Source organism: Phalacrocorax carbo, chromosome 27 (assembly GCF_963921805.1).
Source record: "Phalacrocorax carbo chromosome 27, bPhaCar2.1, whole genome shotgun sequence".
NCBI lineage: Eukaryota > Metazoa > Chordata > Aves > Suliformes > Phalacrocoracidae > Phalacrocorax > Phalacrocorax carbo.
Window position 1 is genome coordinate 261,365 of NC_087539.1, and position 18,762 is coordinate 280,126.

At 59.4% G+C, this 18,762-nt stretch overlaps 2 protein-coding genes across 11 annotated transcripts in view; both read left to right on the forward strand.

Moving 5' to 3' along the window:
* R3HDM2 (R3H domain containing 2) overlaps positions 1 to 7,322 on the forward strand; it is a 63,220-nt gene extending 55,898 nt beyond the window's left edge. For 8 of the 9 annotated variants that reach the window (XM_064474612.1, XM_064474611.1, XM_064474613.1 and 5 more), the window contains 10 exons: positions 391 to 633; positions 1,252 to 1,378; positions 1,808 to 2,043; positions 2,464 to 2,618; positions 2,953 to 3,053; positions 3,676 to 3,845; positions 4,028 to 4,172; positions 4,260 to 4,360; positions 4,912 to 4,996; positions 6,619 to 7,322. In XM_064474612.1, the coding sequence (XP_064330682.1) occupies positions 391 to 633; positions 1,252 to 1,378; positions 1,808 to 2,043; positions 2,464 to 2,618; positions 2,953 to 3,053; positions 3,676 to 3,845; positions 4,028 to 4,172; positions 4,260 to 4,360; positions 4,912 to 4,996; positions 6,619 to 6,962 (1,707 nt within the window). In that variant the 3' untranslated portion in view covers positions 6,963 to 7,322. The remainder of the gene's footprint in view (positions 1 to 390; positions 634 to 1,251; positions 1,379 to 1,807; positions 2,044 to 2,463; positions 2,619 to 2,952; positions 3,054 to 3,675; positions 3,846 to 4,027; positions 4,173 to 4,259; positions 4,361 to 4,911; positions 4,997 to 6,618) is intronic. The other variant, XM_064474614.1, reaches the window with a different exon arrangement.
* A 124-nt stretch (positions 7,323 to 7,446) lies between these two features.
* On the forward strand, positions 7,447 to 13,428 carry STAC3 (SH3 and cysteine rich domain 3). Of its 2 annotated transcripts, none has more exons than XM_064474621.1 (11): positions 7,447 to 8,538; positions 9,324 to 9,396; positions 9,803 to 10,061; positions 10,208 to 10,305; positions 10,575 to 10,650; positions 10,734 to 10,828; positions 10,951 to 11,017; positions 11,321 to 11,370; positions 11,514 to 11,617; positions 12,164 to 12,215; positions 12,422 to 13,428. In XM_064474621.1, the coding sequence occupies exons 1-11, from the start codon at positions 8,174 to 8,176 to the stop codon at positions 12,566 to 12,568; spliced, it is 1,386 nt and encodes a 461-aa protein (XP_064330691.1). In that variant the 5' UTR covers positions 7,447 to 8,173; the 3' UTR covers positions 12,569 to 13,428. The 2 variants fall into 2 exon arrangements, with proteins under 2 accessions (XP_064330691.1, XP_064330692.1); XM_064474622.1 differs by lacking the exon at positions 7,447 to 8,538 and having other exon boundaries at positions 8,574 to 9,396; positions 12,422 to 12,559; positions 12,841 to 13,428.
* The last annotated feature ends 5,334 nt before the right edge of the window (positions 13,429 to 18,762 follow it).

The following is an 18,762-nucleotide window of genomic DNA, read 5'->3' on the forward strand; positions in this document are numbered from 1 at the left end:
GTGCCCAGCACTGGGGTCCAGGGGCCATGGCTGCCCTGTGGTCTCAGTCAGCCCCTGTGTTGCCTCCACCGAGTCTTTTGGGAACAGCATGCCCCATGGGACATGGCCTCTGGGCTGGGGCTACCCCTGCCTGTGTGGGGCCCCGCATGTCACCAGTGTCTGCTGAGCACTTGCCACCCCCCCCACTCCCCCCCCCCCTCCCCCCCCCCAGCAGGACGCATGACCCTAGCCCCTTGTCCTGCACAATGCTCTTGGTCTGTGGCTCATTTCTGGGGACCTTTCTTGGGTGAGCTCCTCCACAGAGTAGGGAGAAGGGGTCTGCAATCTACTCAGCAGAGCTATGTCCTACATGCTGTCCTCCTCCATCTTTCCCACTTATCCCCAATGCAGGCCGATGAACTCAGCAACCCTTTTGGGCAGATCAGCCTCAGCCGACAGGGCTCTACGGAAGCACCAGATCCTTCCTCAGCTATGTTCCAGTCATCCCTCATCTCCCAGCATCCTCAGCAGACAGGATTCATCATGGCAACCCCTGGGCAGCCTATTCCCACCTCCAACTACTCCGCCTCAGGGCACACGGCCCCCACACAGCAGGTGCTGCAGCCCCAGGGCTACATTCAGCCTCCCCAGCAAGTAAGGACATGTGCAACCCTGGAGGGGATGTGCACCTCAGCCCAAAGCTGTCAGGCTAGGGGCTGCTGGAGAGCAGTCCAGAGAACAGTTCCTTGAGAGTAGGTCCCCTCTTTTTCTGCTGATCATTTGTGATGGATCAATACCCAGGGGTCCAAGCTCTAGGTCAGCACGCATCCTTGCTAGGCACAGGATGATCTCTGACCCCTTGTCCCTCTGAGCTCACAAGGCCGTTATCTGGGGGGACCCCTCTGGCCATTCCTGGCTCATAGTATTGGGGGAGGGACAGTGACCAGATTCAGGGCTGACACCTCTAAGCTTTCTTTGGGGTCCTGCAGGGCATTATGACCTCTAGGATTGTTCCCCTGAGCTCTGATGAGAATTGTACCTACTGTGCTCTTGCACTACTGTGCTGGGAAAGGCTTGGATGTGGAGGCTGGGAGGAGCGGGAAGGGGCTGCAGTTCCCTGAGGAGCTATCATCTGGCCAGAGCCAAAGCCCTGGTTGGTTTCCTTCGGAAGAAGCCAGGCCAGGTGAGAGAGAAAACTGGTCCTGGGGGACCAGCTTTCTTGGTCCCACTCCCTCTTGTGTTCTGATCACCATGTTTTCTTGATTCTGATAGATTCAGGTTTCTTACTACCCTCCTGGGCAGTACCCGAACTCCAGCCAGCAATACCGATCTCTTAGTCACCCAGTGGCCTACAGCTCCCAGCGCACTCAGCAGCTTCCCCAGCAGTCCCAGCAGCCTGGTAAGGAGGCATAGAAGGGGGGAGGGGGCATGTTTCCCTTTCCTGCCACTCTTGTTGGCTCTTAAGGATCTCCCATGCGCTGTCTGGGGCCAGGCTGCTTTTCCCTGACTCCCAGTCTTTGCTGGACTTGCTGGCTAAAGAGTGAGTGCCTCTTGACTGTGCAAAGGAAAGATGACACTTGGCCTGGCTGCAAAGGCTGTTGTAGTCTTTTTGCTCCCTCTCAGCATGTAGCATGCACTGAGGTGCTGCAAGGCGGATTTAAACCCGGGAGCTTCCTTCAGGTCTCTTTACATCTGCCACAGGGAAGCTGTTCCCCACTCTTCAGCAAGAGATGGGGGGAAAGCAGGACTTGAGCCCTCATATGCCAAGTGTTAGGCTGTCTCCTGTGGCCAGCTGGGAAGCTGCTCCATTTAAACCCTGTTCTGACAGGTTTACAGCCAATGATGTCCAACCAGCAGCAAACATACCAAGGTGTAATGGGGGTGCAGCAGGCACAGCCCCCGGGGCTCCTCAACGGCCAGAGGAACAGCATGGGGGGCCAGATGCAGAGTATGATGGGAGTGCAGCAGGCACAGCCTCCTGGCCTTCTCAGCAGCCAGAGGAGTGGTATGGGGAGCCAGATGCAAGGCCTGATGGTGCAGTACACTCCACTGCCTTCGTACCAGGTAGGCATCAGTTGTTCTCCAATGAGGGGCTGCAGGGGAGGGGGTCTAAGCTGTGCAGGCCTTGCAGGAAGTGCCAAGTTCCTGTGCCTGAGTGATGGAGCCAAAGATGGAGACTTATTCACCTTGAGAAGATAGTGCATACTTGCCAGCTTGGGGAGGGCACATCCACATTTGAATCTGTGTCGGACGTATCTTGAGAAGGAGGACTGAGTGCAGCTGGTCCTTTCACCACTGTGTTCACAGAAGAGCTGGGAGGGGCTGCCCTCTCCTGGGCAAGATTGCTCTGGGCTGCAGTAGACAACCATCTGGCATCTCTTCTCCCTTGTATGGACCTTGCTGGTGTCTCTTTGGGGCCAGTTCTCCCTGTTCCCGCTCTGTTACCTGTCATTCCATAGGGCTGCTTCATTCCTCCCTGAACAGGTTCCTGTGGCCAATGAGTCCCAGAGTGTGGTCCAGCAGCCCTTCCAGCAGCCAGTGCTTGTGCCAGCCAGCCAGTCTGTTCAGGGGGGGCTTCAGGCTGGAGGGGTACCCATCTACTACAGCGTCATCCCAACTGCCCAGCAGAACGGCACCAGGTAAAGCATCTGTATCTCTGGCCTGCCTTGGGGAGAAAAGGGGTCCTGCTGCCCTACTGAAAGGGCATAGCATCCTACTCCTAGGCCACAGCTAGAGGAGGTGGCTGGGTGCCGTAGATGCTGGTCATCTCTTGAGCTTGCCCAGTCCTAGCTCCCATAGTCAGCGCTTCCTGGACACAGCTGTCCTGCGGCATGTGGTGCGTCCTGTGCTCCTCCAAAGGCAGCTGTGTTTCCATCATCTCGAGTACTGAGGGAGCTGGTGGTTGCCTGCACAGATGGACAGGCCATATCTCCCCATCCCCAGCAGCTCACCAGAACACTCTCTGTTTCACAGCCCTTCGGTGGGGTTCCTTCAGCCACCTGGCTCTGAACAGTATCAGATGCCACAGTCCCCATCACCCTGCAGCCCACCACAGATGCAGCAGCAGTATTCAGGTAAGAGGGGCCTCTGGCCAGGGTTGGCACTGATTCTGCACAGATAGTATCACGTTTTGTAGGGGCTGCCAATTTACAGCCAAGTCTGGCAGCTTCTGTGCAATGGGTTTCCTTAGTCTTACACACAGCCCTACTGGTAATTATCAGGACGTGGCACAGCGACTTTGCTCCAGGCTGATGCTGGCCTGTGCCTGGCCTCTCCTTGCCCTGGTGGGCAGGCAGGGCAGGAGTGGGTAGAGGGAGCTGCTGTGGGTTGCAGACTCCCTCTGCTGGCAACGCGGCTTAGTGTCACCAGAGCAGCTCGTGGGACCAGGGAATGCCGTGGATGAGAGGTCAACCGAATTGCCTTCCACTTGTTCCCTCTGCTTGCATTTCTCCTGGATTAAAAGCCATCACCCTCTGATGTAAGCTGTGATATCAGAGAGGGAACCCGACCGGGTCTTGGTGGGGACCTTTTTCAGGCCACCTGGGCAGGCAGGAGTGGCAGAAGAGAGAGTGCAGAGGGGGTGTGGTAGGGAAGAGTGCAAAGCTGCACAGACAGGCAGGCTGCCCCTTGGCCACAGCAAGCAGCAGCAGCAGTGCACAGAGCCTGGGCAATACTGCTGCTGTCATCTCTCCCCAGGGGTGTCTCCTTCAGGTCCTGGCGTGGTTGTGATGCAGCTGAATGTACCCAACGGCCCCCAGGCCCCCCAGAATCCCCCTGTGGTGCAGTGGAGCCACTGTAAGTACTACAGCCTGGACCAGCGGGGGCAGAAGCCAGGAGACCTGTACAACCCAGATGCCAGTGCTCAGGTATTGAGAGGACTGGGAAGCCAGTAGCTCATCTTTTGGGAGCAGCCTGGTGGGAGAGAGGACCCCAACATCCATGCTGTCTGGATGGGCTGGGAGATGGGGGTGGGCTCATCCCATGTTGGTGAGGCAGGTGTGGGACTGGTCACAAGCACTGGGGCTGTCTAACACTCTCCCTCTCCCAGGCCAGCACCCAGCTGAACAGCCCCATCACGTCCCCCACTCAATCCCCGACACCGTCTCCCGTCACCAACCTCAACAGTGTCTGCACGGGGCTGAGCCCCCTCCCTGTCCTCACACAGTTCCCCCGGCCCATGGGCCCAGCACAAGGTAAGGGGAAAGAGTGGGGACAGCACAGGGCTGGGTCTTTCCTGTGGTTTCTTCAGACCCCTACAAACATTTCCTTCCTTCTTGCAGGTGATGGGCGCTACTCATTGCTGGGCCAGCCGCTGCAGTATAATCTGTCTATCTGTCCCCCACCGCTGCTCCACAACCAGCCCAACTACAACGCACACCAGGTAAAATTGGGCCGAATCCCCACCCACCCACCCTTTCACTGTCCTGGGAGCAGAGCAAGACCGCCCCACTCCCCTCCCTCCAGACAATACCTCTCTGGGCAGGGCCCAGGAGTAGTTGAGAAGTAAGTCTCCCACCCTGCCCTGTGCTTGGACACGCTTTGATTAGGTAGCAGGCTGCCTACCCTGTGCTCTTGCCATCCATCTGGCAGACCTGCCATTGTAAATGGATTTCCCTAGAGCCGGGCACTGGGCTAAAATTTCATCCCGCTCCCAGCTTTTGAGCTGCTCCTGCTCAAAAGCAGCATCAGCCCCAAGTCGTTTGGGTGTCCTGGAGCCATGGCTGTGCCTTGATCTCATGTTGTAACTTACCCAAGTGTGGTGTCACCTCAAAGGTGCCAGAGGGTACAAGGTTCATCCAGGTGTCTTCATTCTGCTTCATAGCCATGGCCTAGTCAAGTTTTATCTTCCCCCCCTACTCCCAGGATGCTCTGTGGGCACAGTGAGGCCACAGTGTGTCCTCAGGTGACATGCTACCATTTTTATTCTTTAAGGGGCAGACTGGAATGAAACACGGAAACCGGAGCAAGAGACAGACCCTCAAGTCAGCATCCACTGACCTTGGGACAAGCGATGTAGGCAAGTGACTCCTCAAGCAGTTCCCCCTTTGTCCTCTGACTAGTCCCCGCTGCATGGGCATAGCTGCATTGGCAGAGACTCCAGATGCCATCTCTGCCTACTCATTGCTGGGGGTGGTTGTGGAGAGCAGTTCCTGCCTGCCACCACCTCCCCCATGCACACAAACACTCCCCCCACAGCCCACGTGAGGCCTGGCTTTGGCGGGTGGTGTGCCGCAGAGCTGGTTCTGGTCAGCTGTGCCCACTGGCAGGTGGGAGGACAGGGGTTGTGCAGGAACCCAGTAAACACTGCCTGCACTGAGCAAAGCTTTTGAAAAAGAGTGGGAAGAAATTGTTGGAGAGCCAGGTATGAGCACCAGGACACCTATGCCCTATTCGGGCCTCTGTGAGAATTGAAATGATGGAGTGGGTGGACCTGGCAGTCCTGGAACTTTATTCCTCTTTGTCAGCAGAAAGTGAATGTCCAGGCCCCTGAGATCTCGTTCCCACTGTTGCCTTTCAAAGTGACCCTTCCCTCTCATGCTTCCATTTCTCTGTGGGGCCAGGAGCTGCAGAGCCCTCATCTTTGTACAGGACTTTGGGATCTTCCAGGGGTAGCTGCAATGGCTGAAATACCCACTGGATCATTTCTCTCCAAAGGGGAAGGGACTCCCTGTTCCTCACCCTGGGGCATCTCTACTTGGTCATCAAAAGAGGGAATGAGAGGCACATGTCTGGCTTCTCCCCGCAGCAATACAAGACTTGCTAGCTGGACATGAACTAGACAGCCTGGAAGGGAGGCAGTCTTCACTGGCTCTCTGGAGGCTTCAGACTTGTCCCCCATGTCACCTCCATGTCACCACCACCACCAGCAGCTGGTTGCAGGGGGCCCTTTAAGAGCTGCTTGCCAGAGAGCTGCCCCCCTCCCTGCGGCTGGCATGTTCATTACATGCCGCGTTAATATTAGCAAAGAATCCATTCAGCCGGCCCTCCGCTAAGCCCAAAAGCCAGGACTGGAGCCAGGAGGCAGCAGAAGTGTTTGGGTGCCACAGAGCAGAGTCAAAGAGGTTGGCATGACACTGGCCTGGGCACACAAGGGGATCATCCCCATGGGTGGAGCGCAAAGGGCAGTGCCACATTCAGGATCTGCGCATGTCAACATCCTCCATGGGTGCAGCCTGTCTTTCTCTCTTCCAGGTACAAAGGGCAGGAGAGCTGGGTTAGCTCCCAATCCTGGTACCCAAGGATCAGGGTAGAAAGATGGGGCAGAGCACCTGGGAAAGCCCTAACTGAAAATCCAAGCCCAGCTGAAGGAAGCAAGGAGCACTTGGTGTTGCTGGAGCCCTGGGCATGTGGGAAATACCAGTCTCCTCCTGAAGCAGGCCATGTGGGAACTGGGACGTGGGCATCAGAATGGATTAGGATGGGGCACTGTAGGGAGCGGAATGGTAGGGGCAGTCCGAGGGGGAAGAAGTAGCTGGCTTAAAAAAATACATTCCTAATGCGGGGGCAGCGCTGCTTTCATGGGCGAAGTAGAGGTGACCCCTCCAGCCCCAGAGCTGGTGAGGAGCCCACGCATCAGCTCTCATTGTGCCGTTGCCACCCAAGAGTCTGCTGCTGACACTTGCTGTCTTTCCACCGCAGTGCTGGGCCGAGTGCTGGAGGTGACAGACCTGCCCGAGGGCATCACGCGGACAGAGGCTGACAAACTCTTCACCCAGCTTGCGATGGCTGGTGCCAAAATCCAGTGGCTCAGAGAGACTCAGGGGCGCCGTGGAGATGGGGGTGGCGGGGACAACAACGGGACTCCAGAGAATGGCAGGCACAGTGACCTTGCTGCCTTATATACCATCGTGGCCGTGTTCCCCAGCCCGCTGGCTGCCCAGAATGCCTCCCTTCGCCTCAACAACTCCCTGAGCCGCTTCAAGCTGCGTGTGGCCAAAAAGAACTACGACTTGCGGGTGCTGGAGCGTGCGAGCTCACAGTAGGGCTCACGCATGGGCACAGAGCACACTGGACTGCGGGCACTTCCCTCTACCTTCTCTTTTCCTTTCTGCCCTCCCTTCCTCTCGCCCTCCTTCCTGGATATATTTATATGGACATAATTAAGAGACAAGAAATTGATTTTTTTTATTATTATTATTTTTGGAGTGATGCCCGTGCCCACCCACCTTACCCTGTGTATATTGTTTTGTTAAGCACTGTGTTGAACCGCACATACAGGTGTTGATTGGTATGTTCACTGCACATTTTATTTAATCTGATTATTATTTGGGGGGTATTTTTTGTTTTGTTTTATTTGGGGGGTTGTTTTTAAATATAAAAAGAAAACTTGTCCATCGCTTTAACACTGCTTTCCCATTCTCTGCCAGTACCAGTGCTAGGGACTCTGTGCTGCCTCTTCGAGGTGACAGGACAGCCAGGGAGCAGAAGAGGCACTCACAGAAGGATGTTCCTGCCTAGGTCCTGCCCCCATGCTTGGCACATTCAAAGGCTGCAAGCTCATGGCTTGCCAAGGCAGGGAGCTGAGACTGGGAGAGGAGCACTGAGCACTTTGACCTGGGGCTGGTCTCCCCCATCAGATATTCATAGCCTCTTTTCCCAGCTGCTGGCCCCATGCAGCTATGCAATGGCTAGAATGGGGCCACGGGGTGTCCCCAGCTGTATCCCCTGCCAAGAAGCAACATATTCCTCCTGATTATAGGGGAGCAGCCCTTGAGCTGATAGGTGCAGGTGTCACTGTCCTCCTGCCCTGTGGGTACAGGAGTTGGACTGGCACCACCCTCACTGTGGCATTGCACACAGAAGCTGGAGCCTCTTGCAGCATCTGGGTGCTACCTTCAAGGGCAGGTGCAAGTGCAGAGGTAAGAGCTGCCTGGAAGGGGTGGGCTCCAACTCCAGCCTTGGTACAAACTCCTGCCCCACTGCGACCCACAGCCTGGCAGGGATATAGGTCCAGGGACTCTGGTACTGGGGTGCCTGTCCAGCTCCAGGGACCTGGCACCCACTGCAGGGCAGCATAATAGCAATGGGGTCCCCAGCTCTCTCCGTCACAGCTCTCTGTCTTGGGAGAGCAGACCAGCAGGACTTGCAGCCACAGGGTGTGGGGCAGCTGTAAAAGCTGCCCCATGAGAAGCCCCACTGCTGCCACTCTTTCCTTTTCCCCTCCCAGCTGCAGGGGCCTCAAATGTGAGAGCAAATGAGAAATCAAGGCTGGAGCACTTGGTGTGCCCTGGTTCTGCTGCTGCCCCATGCCAGGGGGTGGGTGGGCCTCTGGCACGCCCAGCAACCCACTAACGCAAATAGCCAGCGGCTCCTCTCCACCCCGCTCCCCTCCTGGCTCACGCATGGGCTCCAATTTCTCGGCGTCAGCCTCTGCCAGCACTCAGCTGTCGGTTCCCCTCTGGCCTGTCACTCCCACTCTCCACGGGGCTGGGGCAGCTGCTGCCCCCCTCCCTGCGCACCCAGCACAGAGGGCCAGGGGCTCTGCAGCCAACGGGGAGCCCCAACATCGGCCACCCTTTGTGGTGTTTTTCATCGCAGGACGGGAGCTCCAAACACAGCGTAAGTGTGTTTCCATGCGCGGCGGCTCCTCATTGTGGCCACTGACCCCCATAGGCCCCTGCTCCACCCACATTGCTGCAAGACCCCAGGGCTCCTTGCTTCTGCAGCACCCCTTGCCCCAGGACTCTCCAGCCCCATCACTATTTCCCTGATGGTCATCCTGGTTGGTTTCCATGGCAGCATGGGGGTGCCTCGTGCTAGGTACCCCCAAAAATAGTGATGTCTGGGTAGAAGGACTGTGGGGATGGTTTATGGTCAAAGGCAGAATGTTTTGAGGGATGCAGGAGGAGATCCTGCATGGTAGCGCAGGGCTTCTATAGAGTAGAAAGCAGGGCTGTGCGGTGATGCCAGACTGTCTGTCACAGGCATGCTTGTCCTGAGGGACCAAGAGTGGCACCATTTGCAATTTATTCATGAGATGGAGATGTCTAGACAGGGATGGGCACATGCAGGTAGCCCAGGGTCTGGGTCACGGCACTTGGCTCCGCGTCCACCGAGCAAGCAGTAGTGCTGTGCACACTGGGCTGGGAGCCCGCCATTCTCCAGCCTGTGCAGCGGGGTCCAGCAGGTACCCCGGGGCCCCGGGACTCACCCACAGCAGAACTGGCCCTTGCTGGTGCAGGAGCTGCAGGCAGGGCAGCAGGAGGTGGTGCTGCTGGGGCAGAGGGAGGCGCTGGCTTGGGAGATGCTTCCCATCCAGCAAGGTCTGGCCATTCCTGCCCCCACTGGGCACCAGTAGTGGGAACAGCCCCAGCCAATGTGCTGTGTCTCTTTTCCCCTCATAGCATGACAGAGAAGGAAGTGCCAGAGCCATCAAGTTCACCTGCTTCAGGTGGGAATGGGAAACCCAAGAGCCGGGTAAGTGGGTGCCCACAGGGCAGCTTGTGTGGGTGGGGGAAGCTACCTTTCTAGCACCCTCCTCTGCCTCAGCCCCAGGAGTCTTTGTGGGGCCAGGGATGCTTGGTGGGGTTCTGATCCAGCAGGGCACTGGGTGGCCATTTCCCATCTTGGCTTTTCCCGAGGGTACCCACATTCACATGGTGCTCAGGAGTCAGTTTTTCCTTTTGTGGGGACCTCACGGGGCTGGGAGAATGCTGTCCTCACAGCATTTCTGCCTCAGGATGCCTGGGGTCTCTTCCCACTTGGGGAATAAAGAATCTCTAGGTCTGAGAAAAGGTGCGGGGAGCCAGGCAGTGTCTTCCCTGTCTGCCTGCCTCACTCCACATGCCTGCCATGTGCAATGCATCCTCTCCTGCCCCAGCAGCTACAGAAGCTGAAGCAACTTTTCCAGCGAAAGCCCAAGGAGGAGATGGTGCCAGAGCCACAACCCAATGGGGAGCTGGTCAGCCCGTCAGGGGGTCCCATCTACTACATCTATGAAGAGGAGGAAGAGGAGGAAGAGGAGGAGGAGCCCGAGCCCCCTCCTGAACCCCAGAAACTTGTCAATGACAAACCCCACAAGTTCAAAGACCATTACTTCAAAAAGCCCAAGTTCTGTGATGTTTGTGCCCGCATGATTGTCCGTGAGTCCTGAGGGTGCTGGGGCTGGGGGCCATGGTCAGGGCGAGGGCTGGGGGCCAAGGCTGGCGAGGTCTTCAGCCAAGCCGTCCCCACAGCTGCAGTGTCACATTGCCTCTCCTTTCCACCTCTCCACCCCCACCACTGCCAGTCAACAACAAATTTGGCCTGAGGTGCAAGAACTGCAAAACCAACATCCACCACCACTGCCAGTCCTACGTGGAGATGCAGCGCTGCTTCGGCAAAATTGTGAGTGTTCCCACCAGCCCCAGGCTCGAAGCACCTCCTCGCAGGGAAGACCAAAGCACTGTGGCAGGGAGTGGCCAGCTCAATTCCTGTGCACGACCCTGGCGCCATGACCCATCTCTCTTCCTGGCTCTGAGGAGGAGACCCAGGCATCAGTCCCCTGCTGGGTGGTCACCCTCTGGGTCCCCAGCATCCACCTGCTCCCCCCCTTAGCTCTCACAGGATGGCCCACAGGTCTAGGTGGTTGTTGACACTGACTTCTTTCCTTCCAGCCCCCAGGGTTTCGCCGGGCATACAGCTCACCCCTCTACAGTGACCAGCAATACGCCTGTGTCAAGGACCTGCTCTGTAAGTACTGTCCCTGCACCAGGATGCCCCATCTCCTCGTGTCTCGTAGTTGAACGCCTCTCACCATCCCTGTGCCCCAGCAGCAGCCAACAGGAGCGACCCTGTGTTCGAGACCCTGCGGACAGGCGTCATTATGGCCAACAAGGAGCGGAAGAAAGGGCAGGATGACAAGAAAAATGTGAGTACAGGATTAGCCTGTCGTTCCAAATGCCCGAGGGTCCTGGCACCACAGCCTGCACCCCATTGCCACCCCTACCTCCCTGCCCACTCTGCACCCCCTGATATCTCTCTGCCTTGCAGCCTTTGGCTGCTATGATGGACGAGGAGCCAGAGGCCACAAAGCCAGAAAAGGGCAAAACCGAGGGCGGTGAGTGCTGCGACCGTGGCAGGGCTGGCTGCACACAAGGGCCAAGGAACTGGGAGGCAGGGGTGGGGCTGAGCTCCAGCCATGAGCATGGAGCAGGGAGGAATCCTGTTTGGGAGCCTGTACTTGGGGGGGCCCACTGAGGTGGGTTTTGCGCTGCAGAAAGGGGGTCTTCAGGTCTCCACCCTGGGGCGGTCTCTGCTTCCCCTCATTGATTTGGGCATGGGACATCCTTGGGAGGAGGCTGGTCCTGGGGTGGGGAGGCAGCACCAGGAGAGATGTAACCCCCTCTCCTCCCACTTCCAGGCACCTCTGAAGGGGACAAGAAGACTGAGAAGAGCCCAACAGATGACAAGGTAGCCATCACCCTCACCCTACCCCCCAAAGGCCTCCAGCCTTGGAGGAGTGTGGGCAGAGGCTGCAGCGAGCTCCCTGCTGGGCTCCCCAGGGTTGTCCTCACTCCCTCTGGGACCCCAAATCCCTCCTTCCTCCTCCCCAGAACAAGAAGCCACAGTCTGGGATTCGTGGTGGCTATCTTCAGTCTCACTATTTTGTGGCACTTTATCGATTCAAAGCCCTGGAGAAGGATGACCTGGATTTCCCGTAAGTTCTCAGCCACATAGTGGGCACAGGAGTGATGAAGAGAAGGATGTGGGGTGTCCAGTGGGGAGGGGGAGAAGTATTCACCTCAACAGTGAGGTTCTTGGGGCCAGGAGGGGTCTGTGAATGAATGAATGAATGAGGGCAGAAATTAGAGCCATGCTGGCTGTGATATGGGTTTTGTGGCTTTTCTGTCTGCCCCAATGGGCTACCCATTGAGCCTGGGCCCTGGCTCTCACTGAACCAGCTCTCCCAGCTCCCAGGCTTTGGGCACAAGCCTCATTTTCAAGACTGCTGATGTTTGTCTTGATGTGATTCCACTGATTTCTTGCACCCCAGACCTGAGGCTGAGCTGCTCACGTACAGGAGCTGTCTGTCCCTGAGCCCACAGGCTGTGTGCATTCCTCAACCTCCCCTGACAGAGGGCTGTAGGAGCTGGTGCTGTGGGAAGAGCAATTTTCCTTGCCAACTTCAGGGTCTCCCACAGCAGGGGGGTTCCTCCCTACCCCCCCCAACCCCCCGCAACTGTGACCTTCCTTCCCTTTCCAGGCCAGGGGAGAAGATCACAGTGGTCGATGACTCCAATGAGGAGTGGTGGCGGGTAAGCACAGAGGGGAAAGATGCAGAGCTTAAAGCAAGGGCGGGGGGGGTGTCAGCTGGGCATGCAAATTGCACTCTAAGAGGGACACAGCCCCCTGAATAGACCATGTCCTCATGCCAGCCCTCAACCTGCAGGCTATTTGTCATGGGGGAATCTGGGGGTCATATAGATTGGCTCCAACCTTGCAGCTGTCCACTTTCTCTCAGGGGAAGATCGGTGAAAAAATTGGCTACTTCCCTCCAAACTTCATCATTCGGGTGCGGGCAGGCGAGCGGGTGCACAAGGTGACACGCTCCTTTGTGGGCAACCGGGAGATCGGGCAGATCACGCTCAAGAAGGATCAGGTACGATAGGCCCACATGGTCACAGCCCGTGGTCCTCTAGCCTCCACCGGCATCTCTGCCCCAGCCTCCCTCCAGGCCCACCCCTCATGGCTCCCCTGCTGCCCTGCTGAACCCCACAGCCACCCTCTGCCCTGGCCTGCACGACTGTCCTCACACTGCCCACCTCCCCCAGCCCCTTGAAGAGACCCGCTCTGCCCAGCCTGCCCCCTGCCAGGGACTTGCCACCTTCCCCCTGCTCTGTGAGGCCCCAGGAGTCTCACCTGCACCCCTCTCACCCCCAGATTGTGGTACAGAAGGGCGAGGAGGTGAATGGTTACGTGAAAGTCTACACTGGCCGCAAAGCAGGGCTCTTCCCTGTGGACTTCCTGCAGGAGATCTGAGCGGGCCAGTGTCCCAGGGCCTCCCACCTGGGGTGACGGATGGATCCTGGCTGCAGGGAGCTGCTGGAGCTGGGCGGGGATGGGGATGGGGCAGCAGGCACCCCCATCCCTTTTGCCTGCAGCAATGGTATTTCCAGTAGGGACTATCTCAGCCAGCAGGTACAGGGCAGGCTGGGGCTGTGGGAGGCCCTTCTTGCACTGTTTCCCCCACGGGGTTTTTGGTGCCTTCAGAGAGGCGCAAGGAGGGAGCACTCCCTGCCTGAGGTGGAGGGTGCTGGGTACCTTGGGGGTGTCAGTGCGGTCCTGTCCCACTACTCTGGGCTGTGTAATCCTGTGTTTTGGCAATACTCATCTGCTCCCCAACCCATTGTCTGCCTGGTTTGGATTTCCTTAGGGGTGAGGGGAAGGGTCACTATGGGGCTGCCGGTGGCCCCAGCTGCCACGGAGCTGGCTGGTGCTTCCCTGCTCTGTGTGACACCCTGTGCAGCACACGCCTGGGTCTTGTGCATGTGTGCATGTACACGCATGTGCAACCTGCCCTGCATGATCCTCCATGCGACCGAGGACCCCGTGTGGGGGCCCCACCACCAAAGGCCCTTCCCAGCAACTGCCCATGCACGAAGCGGGACGTGGGCGGTGGGAGGGGAAGGGGCCAGGCCCCTTTGGCCCCCCAGCCCGCGGGGCACTGGGCTCGGCTCTCCCTCGACGCGGGCCACTCTGCCATGCTGCGCGCTGGCGCGGGGCCCGGTGGGGCCCGAATAGGGGCCGCGAACGACAGGTGACCGGTCCCGGGGACAGGACGAGCCCTTGGAAGGTGGGGGCCGAGCACCAGGCCAGGAACAGCTGCGCGGCGGGGAGCGCCAGCCCCAGGGGGAGCACCCACCGGCCGCGCTGCCGCGGCAGGGGTCTCGGCCCGGGCCGGAGGGGCCCAGGGCCACCTGGCGGGGGGGGGGGGGCTGCGCGGGCCACCCGTGACGTCCTGGAGCCGTGACGCCGGCGGTAACCACGGCGACGGGCCGGAAGCGGGGCCGCGGGAGTGGGCGGGCCGGTAACCGCGGTGACGGGGGCCGGTACCGCGGCTGCCCGTCGCCATGGCGACAGGCAGCCGTTGGACGGGGAGGCCCGGCCCGGCCCGGCGGGGCTGCTCCGTAACGGCGGCTGCCGCAGCAAGGTTGCGATCGGGCCGGGCCGGGCCGGGGCCGGCCGCGCAGCGGGGCTCTGGGCGGCGGCCGCGGGCCGGGCGGGGGCGCTGCGGGGGCGCCGCGCGCCTGCTCCGTATGCAAAAATATGCAAACGACCCGACGGCCGCTGCGGGCGGGGGGAAGGCGGCGGCGCCCCCTGGCGGACCCCCCCGCGGCAGCCCGCGTCCCGGGCCGGGGGTCGCGCCCCCCCCCCCCCCCGCAGCTCCCGCCACCCGCGGTGCGCGGGCGGGGCTCCCCCTCTCCCCCCACTGCGGTGCGGGACGGGGGGAGCTGCCTATCCCCCGCCGCCACTGCATGAATATTCACGTCCGGGCTCTCGCTGACGAGGAGGCCGGGGGGATTCAAGGGAAAAGCAGTCGTGCCCTCCCCTCAGCCCAGCCCCCCCGGGAGGGCGTCGTGGTGCTGCCGGCCCCTCCCGGGGCGGGGTCGCACACCGGTCCCACAGCCCTGCCCCAGGAAGGCCACCGGCAGGGGCGCGGGGCGGAGCTCCTCTAGCCTCTCGGCCCCCCCGTCCTGGCCCAGCTGCCCCCCCGCGGAACGATCACGGGGGTAAATGCACCGAGGGGCCCCCGCAGGGGATGCGCCTCCGCTGGAGGGATGGGGTGGCGGGAGTGGCGCCGGGACAGGGGCACGGACGGGCTCTGCCTCCCACCTGCTGCGGCCCGGGGGGTGCCGGAGTCCAGAAGCAGATCCCGGTGGTGCAGCAGGGAAGCCGGCACCACCCGGCCCAGGGGCCATTCACCTAGGGGCTCGCTGCCGGCTAACTGGGGAGTTTTCGTCGCTCAGCCCCAGTCACCTGCTAGTCCTGACCTACCGGGCTTGGCCAGGTCAGCCTCTGCCAGGACCTGTCGACACGACAAAGGGCCAGGGGATGCAGCATCTCCCAGCCCTAGAGGTGTTCCCGAGGCTGGTGCAGCCTGCTGCCGGGTGGGGGGCATAGGCGCAGGTGCCTGGTCTCCACATTTCAGGTCCTCCCCTAATCCTAGCATCTCAAGCGCCATCTGGGATATGTGCTGCTCCGGGGCAGCAGAGAATAATGGAAATCGGCGGGGGGGGGGGGAAGGCATAACACACAGCTCCCAGGACTGTTTCCTCCCTGCTCACTCACATCCTTACCTCCTGTCAGACAGCTTTTAAATGCCTAACCATTAAAATTTTCCACCTCATTTGCAGCTCTTCATATGGTTAATTTTACTGGGACTCTCTATTTATTTATTTGCAGAGCCCTGCGGGGGGGGGGGGGGGGGGGGAGTGGTGGAAGCTGATTAGCTGCATCTGAGAAGTAGGGAGGGGAAGGGGGGAACCACCCAGGGAAGGGGGGAGGGCTCCAGCTAATTTAACAGCTGAAGAGAACAACTTAATTAGAGTCATCTGGAAAACTGGGTAAAACCCCTTTCATCAGCCTTCCATCCCTAGACCCCTTCTCTGCCAGTGCTCATGGACTTCTCTGGCAGCTGCTGGATAGCACATGCTTTGGGATGGGGAGGGAGTGCTGGGGCCCAGCCCTACTAAGCAGATGGCCTTTATTACATGCAGGATCTAATTGGATTGATCAGCAGTTAATAGGAAATTAACAGGTGAATCCCTTCTCCCCTCCCAGCATCCTGGCTACCCAGGTGCTCCTCACAGCCTCTCTGGTCAGGTGCAGTCCACTCCCCCACTGCCCTCCTCCCTCCCCAGGGGGGTGCAGCTATATGGCAAGTGAGACATAAGGGGTGAGCAGAGGTGGGGAGAGTTGTTTGCACCTGCTTGGCAATGGGTTGAGAATGCCATGGCTTTCCTGCACAGGGGAGGATGGGTGGTGCTGGGTGGCTGTCTGCTTCTGTGCAGCCATGAGGGCTGCTTGCTGTGTGTGCTCCTGGTGTGGGCATGGGCATGGGTGTGGGTGCTCAGGAGAACATGTGCCCCAGATGCACTGTGGTTTGCCACACAGATGTATGGCAGCTGAGCAGAAGTTTGGGTTTGCTCATGTTTTTCCCATTCCTGGTGCCCACAGCCTGGTTGTGACCCAACTGTTTGCAGAGAAGGGCTGTGACTGCCAGCATAGGGACACTCAGCATCTCACTGCTAAATCCCCTGCAGCTGGTTTATGCAAAGGGGTCTGCCACCCACTGCACTCCATGTAACACATAGGGAATGTCAGGGTGGAGGAGCCACCCTGACCTACCAGATTAATCACCTCAATTTCTCTCTGCATCTTGTGAAAGGTCAGGAGTCTTTGCAAGGCCCAGAAATTAATTGAAATACCAGTGGTCTTGTGCCGGATCCATACATCATCCCAGGAGAGCAGCACTAGCATGGAGGGGATGGGGGCACCTGCCTCCCCTGCACACCTTCCGGGGTGCACATGAGGACAGTGAGGCCCAGGGAGTGTGGCAAGAGGTAGTGTCTAGGTGCGGCACCCCACGGCCCACCCACCTCTTGTCCCCACAGGTAAGGCCCCTCACATCCAGCCTGGCCCCAGGGTGCTCCCGTCTGCACAGCTCTGCCTGAATCATCTCCTCTGGCTTGGCAGATGCAGCGCTCAAAGATTGTTCTCCATCTCGAGGCAGGGAAATAAATGCATTAAACTAAACCGTCTCCCCTCCCCACCTGCCCCCCCAGCCATAAATCAGCATAAATGCAATTTACATATTCATGGTATTTATCCAATAACTGTCCTGTCCCAGATTAAATGTGCCCTGGGGATCACCAGGGCTCCTTATCTGTGCCAGGGTGCTCCCGGGAAGGAGCAGCTCTGCTCAGGGATTCAAGCAGCACGGGGGGCTGTGCTCAGCCGCCTCCTCCTCCATCTCTCCAGCTCCGGGTGGGTCCTGGGAGAGGAGCTTGCAGGGGGAAATCCAGGGCTCAGCAGCCGTTCTATCCCACAGCCTTGTCCTGTCCAGAGCTCCCTCCCACCTTGGATCAGCACCCTGCCATCGCTGTCTCCCACCTGGCCCAATGCCTCTCTCCTTGGGGCTGCCGGCACTCTCTCCTTGTGCCCCTTCCTTCCTTCTCCAGTCTCTCTTTGGCCCCAGCAGTGCTGCCAGGGGAGCCCCAAGGTCCCCAAGCACCTCCCTGTGCCTTGAGTCTCCCCCCATCCCCAAACAGCAGCATGGGGAAGGAGAGGAGCCCATCCTGCACCGACACCTGGGGGTGGGGGCACACTTATCTTCCCTCTTGGCTTGGAGGGAAGGGCCTGAGAGGAGTTGGCAAGGTTTGGGGGTGGGGTGGAGTGGGGGTAGGTGTCCCCAGCTCTGTGGTGCCCCCCCACCCCGTGTGCCTCCACTGGCTATGCTGTGCATAGGTGGGGGGGGACACACGCCACATCTCCCACTTTGACAGGTCCTTGTCAGCAGTAATGACCAAGCTCTGAGTCCAGCTGGGCCCTAGGGCTCAGTGCTGAGCTTGTTAAGGGGGATTTAATGAGGGCAGGAGGCAGGCACTGCCTCTGGCTGCTTGTCACATGCTCTCTGGCCTCACAGCCTGCCTAGACCCCAAGCCGTGCTGCATGGTCCCCTACAGCACAGTGCCCTCCCACAGCTCCCACCTCAGCCCCCTGCTTCTCTCTGCCCCAGGCACAGCCGGGGGGGGGGGGGGGGCAGGGAGTGCAAGCTTTTGCTCTGGCACCCATGCCTGCTAAGTGGGAGTCGATGGTACCAGTGTCCTGCCTCTGGGGCAGTCCCCACACCCAGGCTGCACCCCTTTGAGACAGAGAACCCCACTGGGGCCGTTTGCATTGCCTTCCCCCACCCAGGGATCGGCATAAGGGCTCCTGACCATCCAGTGCTGTGAACACCCCACTCATTCAGCTAAGGCAGTAAAGGTGAGGGTGTGGGGTGCAGCTGGGCAGTGCCCCCTCCTGCCCTTGCTCCAGGCTGCCCCAGCCTCTCTGGTGCTGCATAGGAGGGATAGTGTTGCTCAGGGATGCTTGGGGTGCAGAGGAGTTTGGGGGCCCTTGAGCTGTGGAGTGGGAGCAAGAGGCACCAGGAAAGCCAAATTTCAGAGGGCAGCAGAGCCAGGACCAAAGTGGGCTGCAGCCAGGGTGTGGGCACAGGGCGATGGTGCTGGTCTCTGTCGCACCCACAGAGGTGGAGGGCGGGGGCCTCTCTCAGGGGCAAAGCAGCGTGCATGTGGTGGTGCTTGGTGGGATAAGGGCTGGTCTCAGCTATGGGTAGTCCAGTGCTGGGTGGGGGCTCAGCCATGTATTGCAGGTAGTAGTGGGGACAGCCCAGGTGCCCCAGCCCTGCTGGGGGGTTTGAGCTTTGTGCCTGGGGGTCCCATTTGCAGTTTGCACCATCTTTGCTCTGAGGCAGCCAGGAGTCCTTCTTGGCTCAACAACAAGCTGTGTAAACAGGAGCCTGCAGGCAGCATTAATTAGTGAAATATTTGGTAAGGGAGGAAGCACAGGCAGAATCTGAAACTGGGGGGGAGGGGGGCTGTGCTGTCACCTGCCCCACTGCACAGCAGGGCAGACCCCCAGATGTCTCCGGATGGTCACATCCTGCTGGGTGCTGCTGGCCTCTCCCAGCCGGGCCAGTGCTGGGACCATTGCCTGTTCCCCTGCACCAGGCAGCCCAGCCTCCAGACCAAACCTCCATCTGCATTTAAAAGACTGCTGGTGAAGAGGGGCCCCAAGGGA

Bases quoted from the DNA above. Each gene is read 5' to 3' on its own strand.
- STAC3 (XM_064474621.1), top strand. From the start codon at position 8,174: ATGAGAAATCAAGGCTGGAGCACTTGGTGTGCCCTGGTTCTGCTGCTG. The intron at 10,829-10,950 runs GTGAGTACAGGA...TCTGCCTTGCAG, and splicing joins GGCAGGATGACAAGAAAAAT to CCTTTGGCTGCTATGATGGA. The intron at 12,216-12,421 runs GTAAGCACAGAG...ACTTTCTCTCAG, and splicing joins CCAATGAGGAGTGGTGGCGG to GGGAAGATCGGTGAAAAAAT.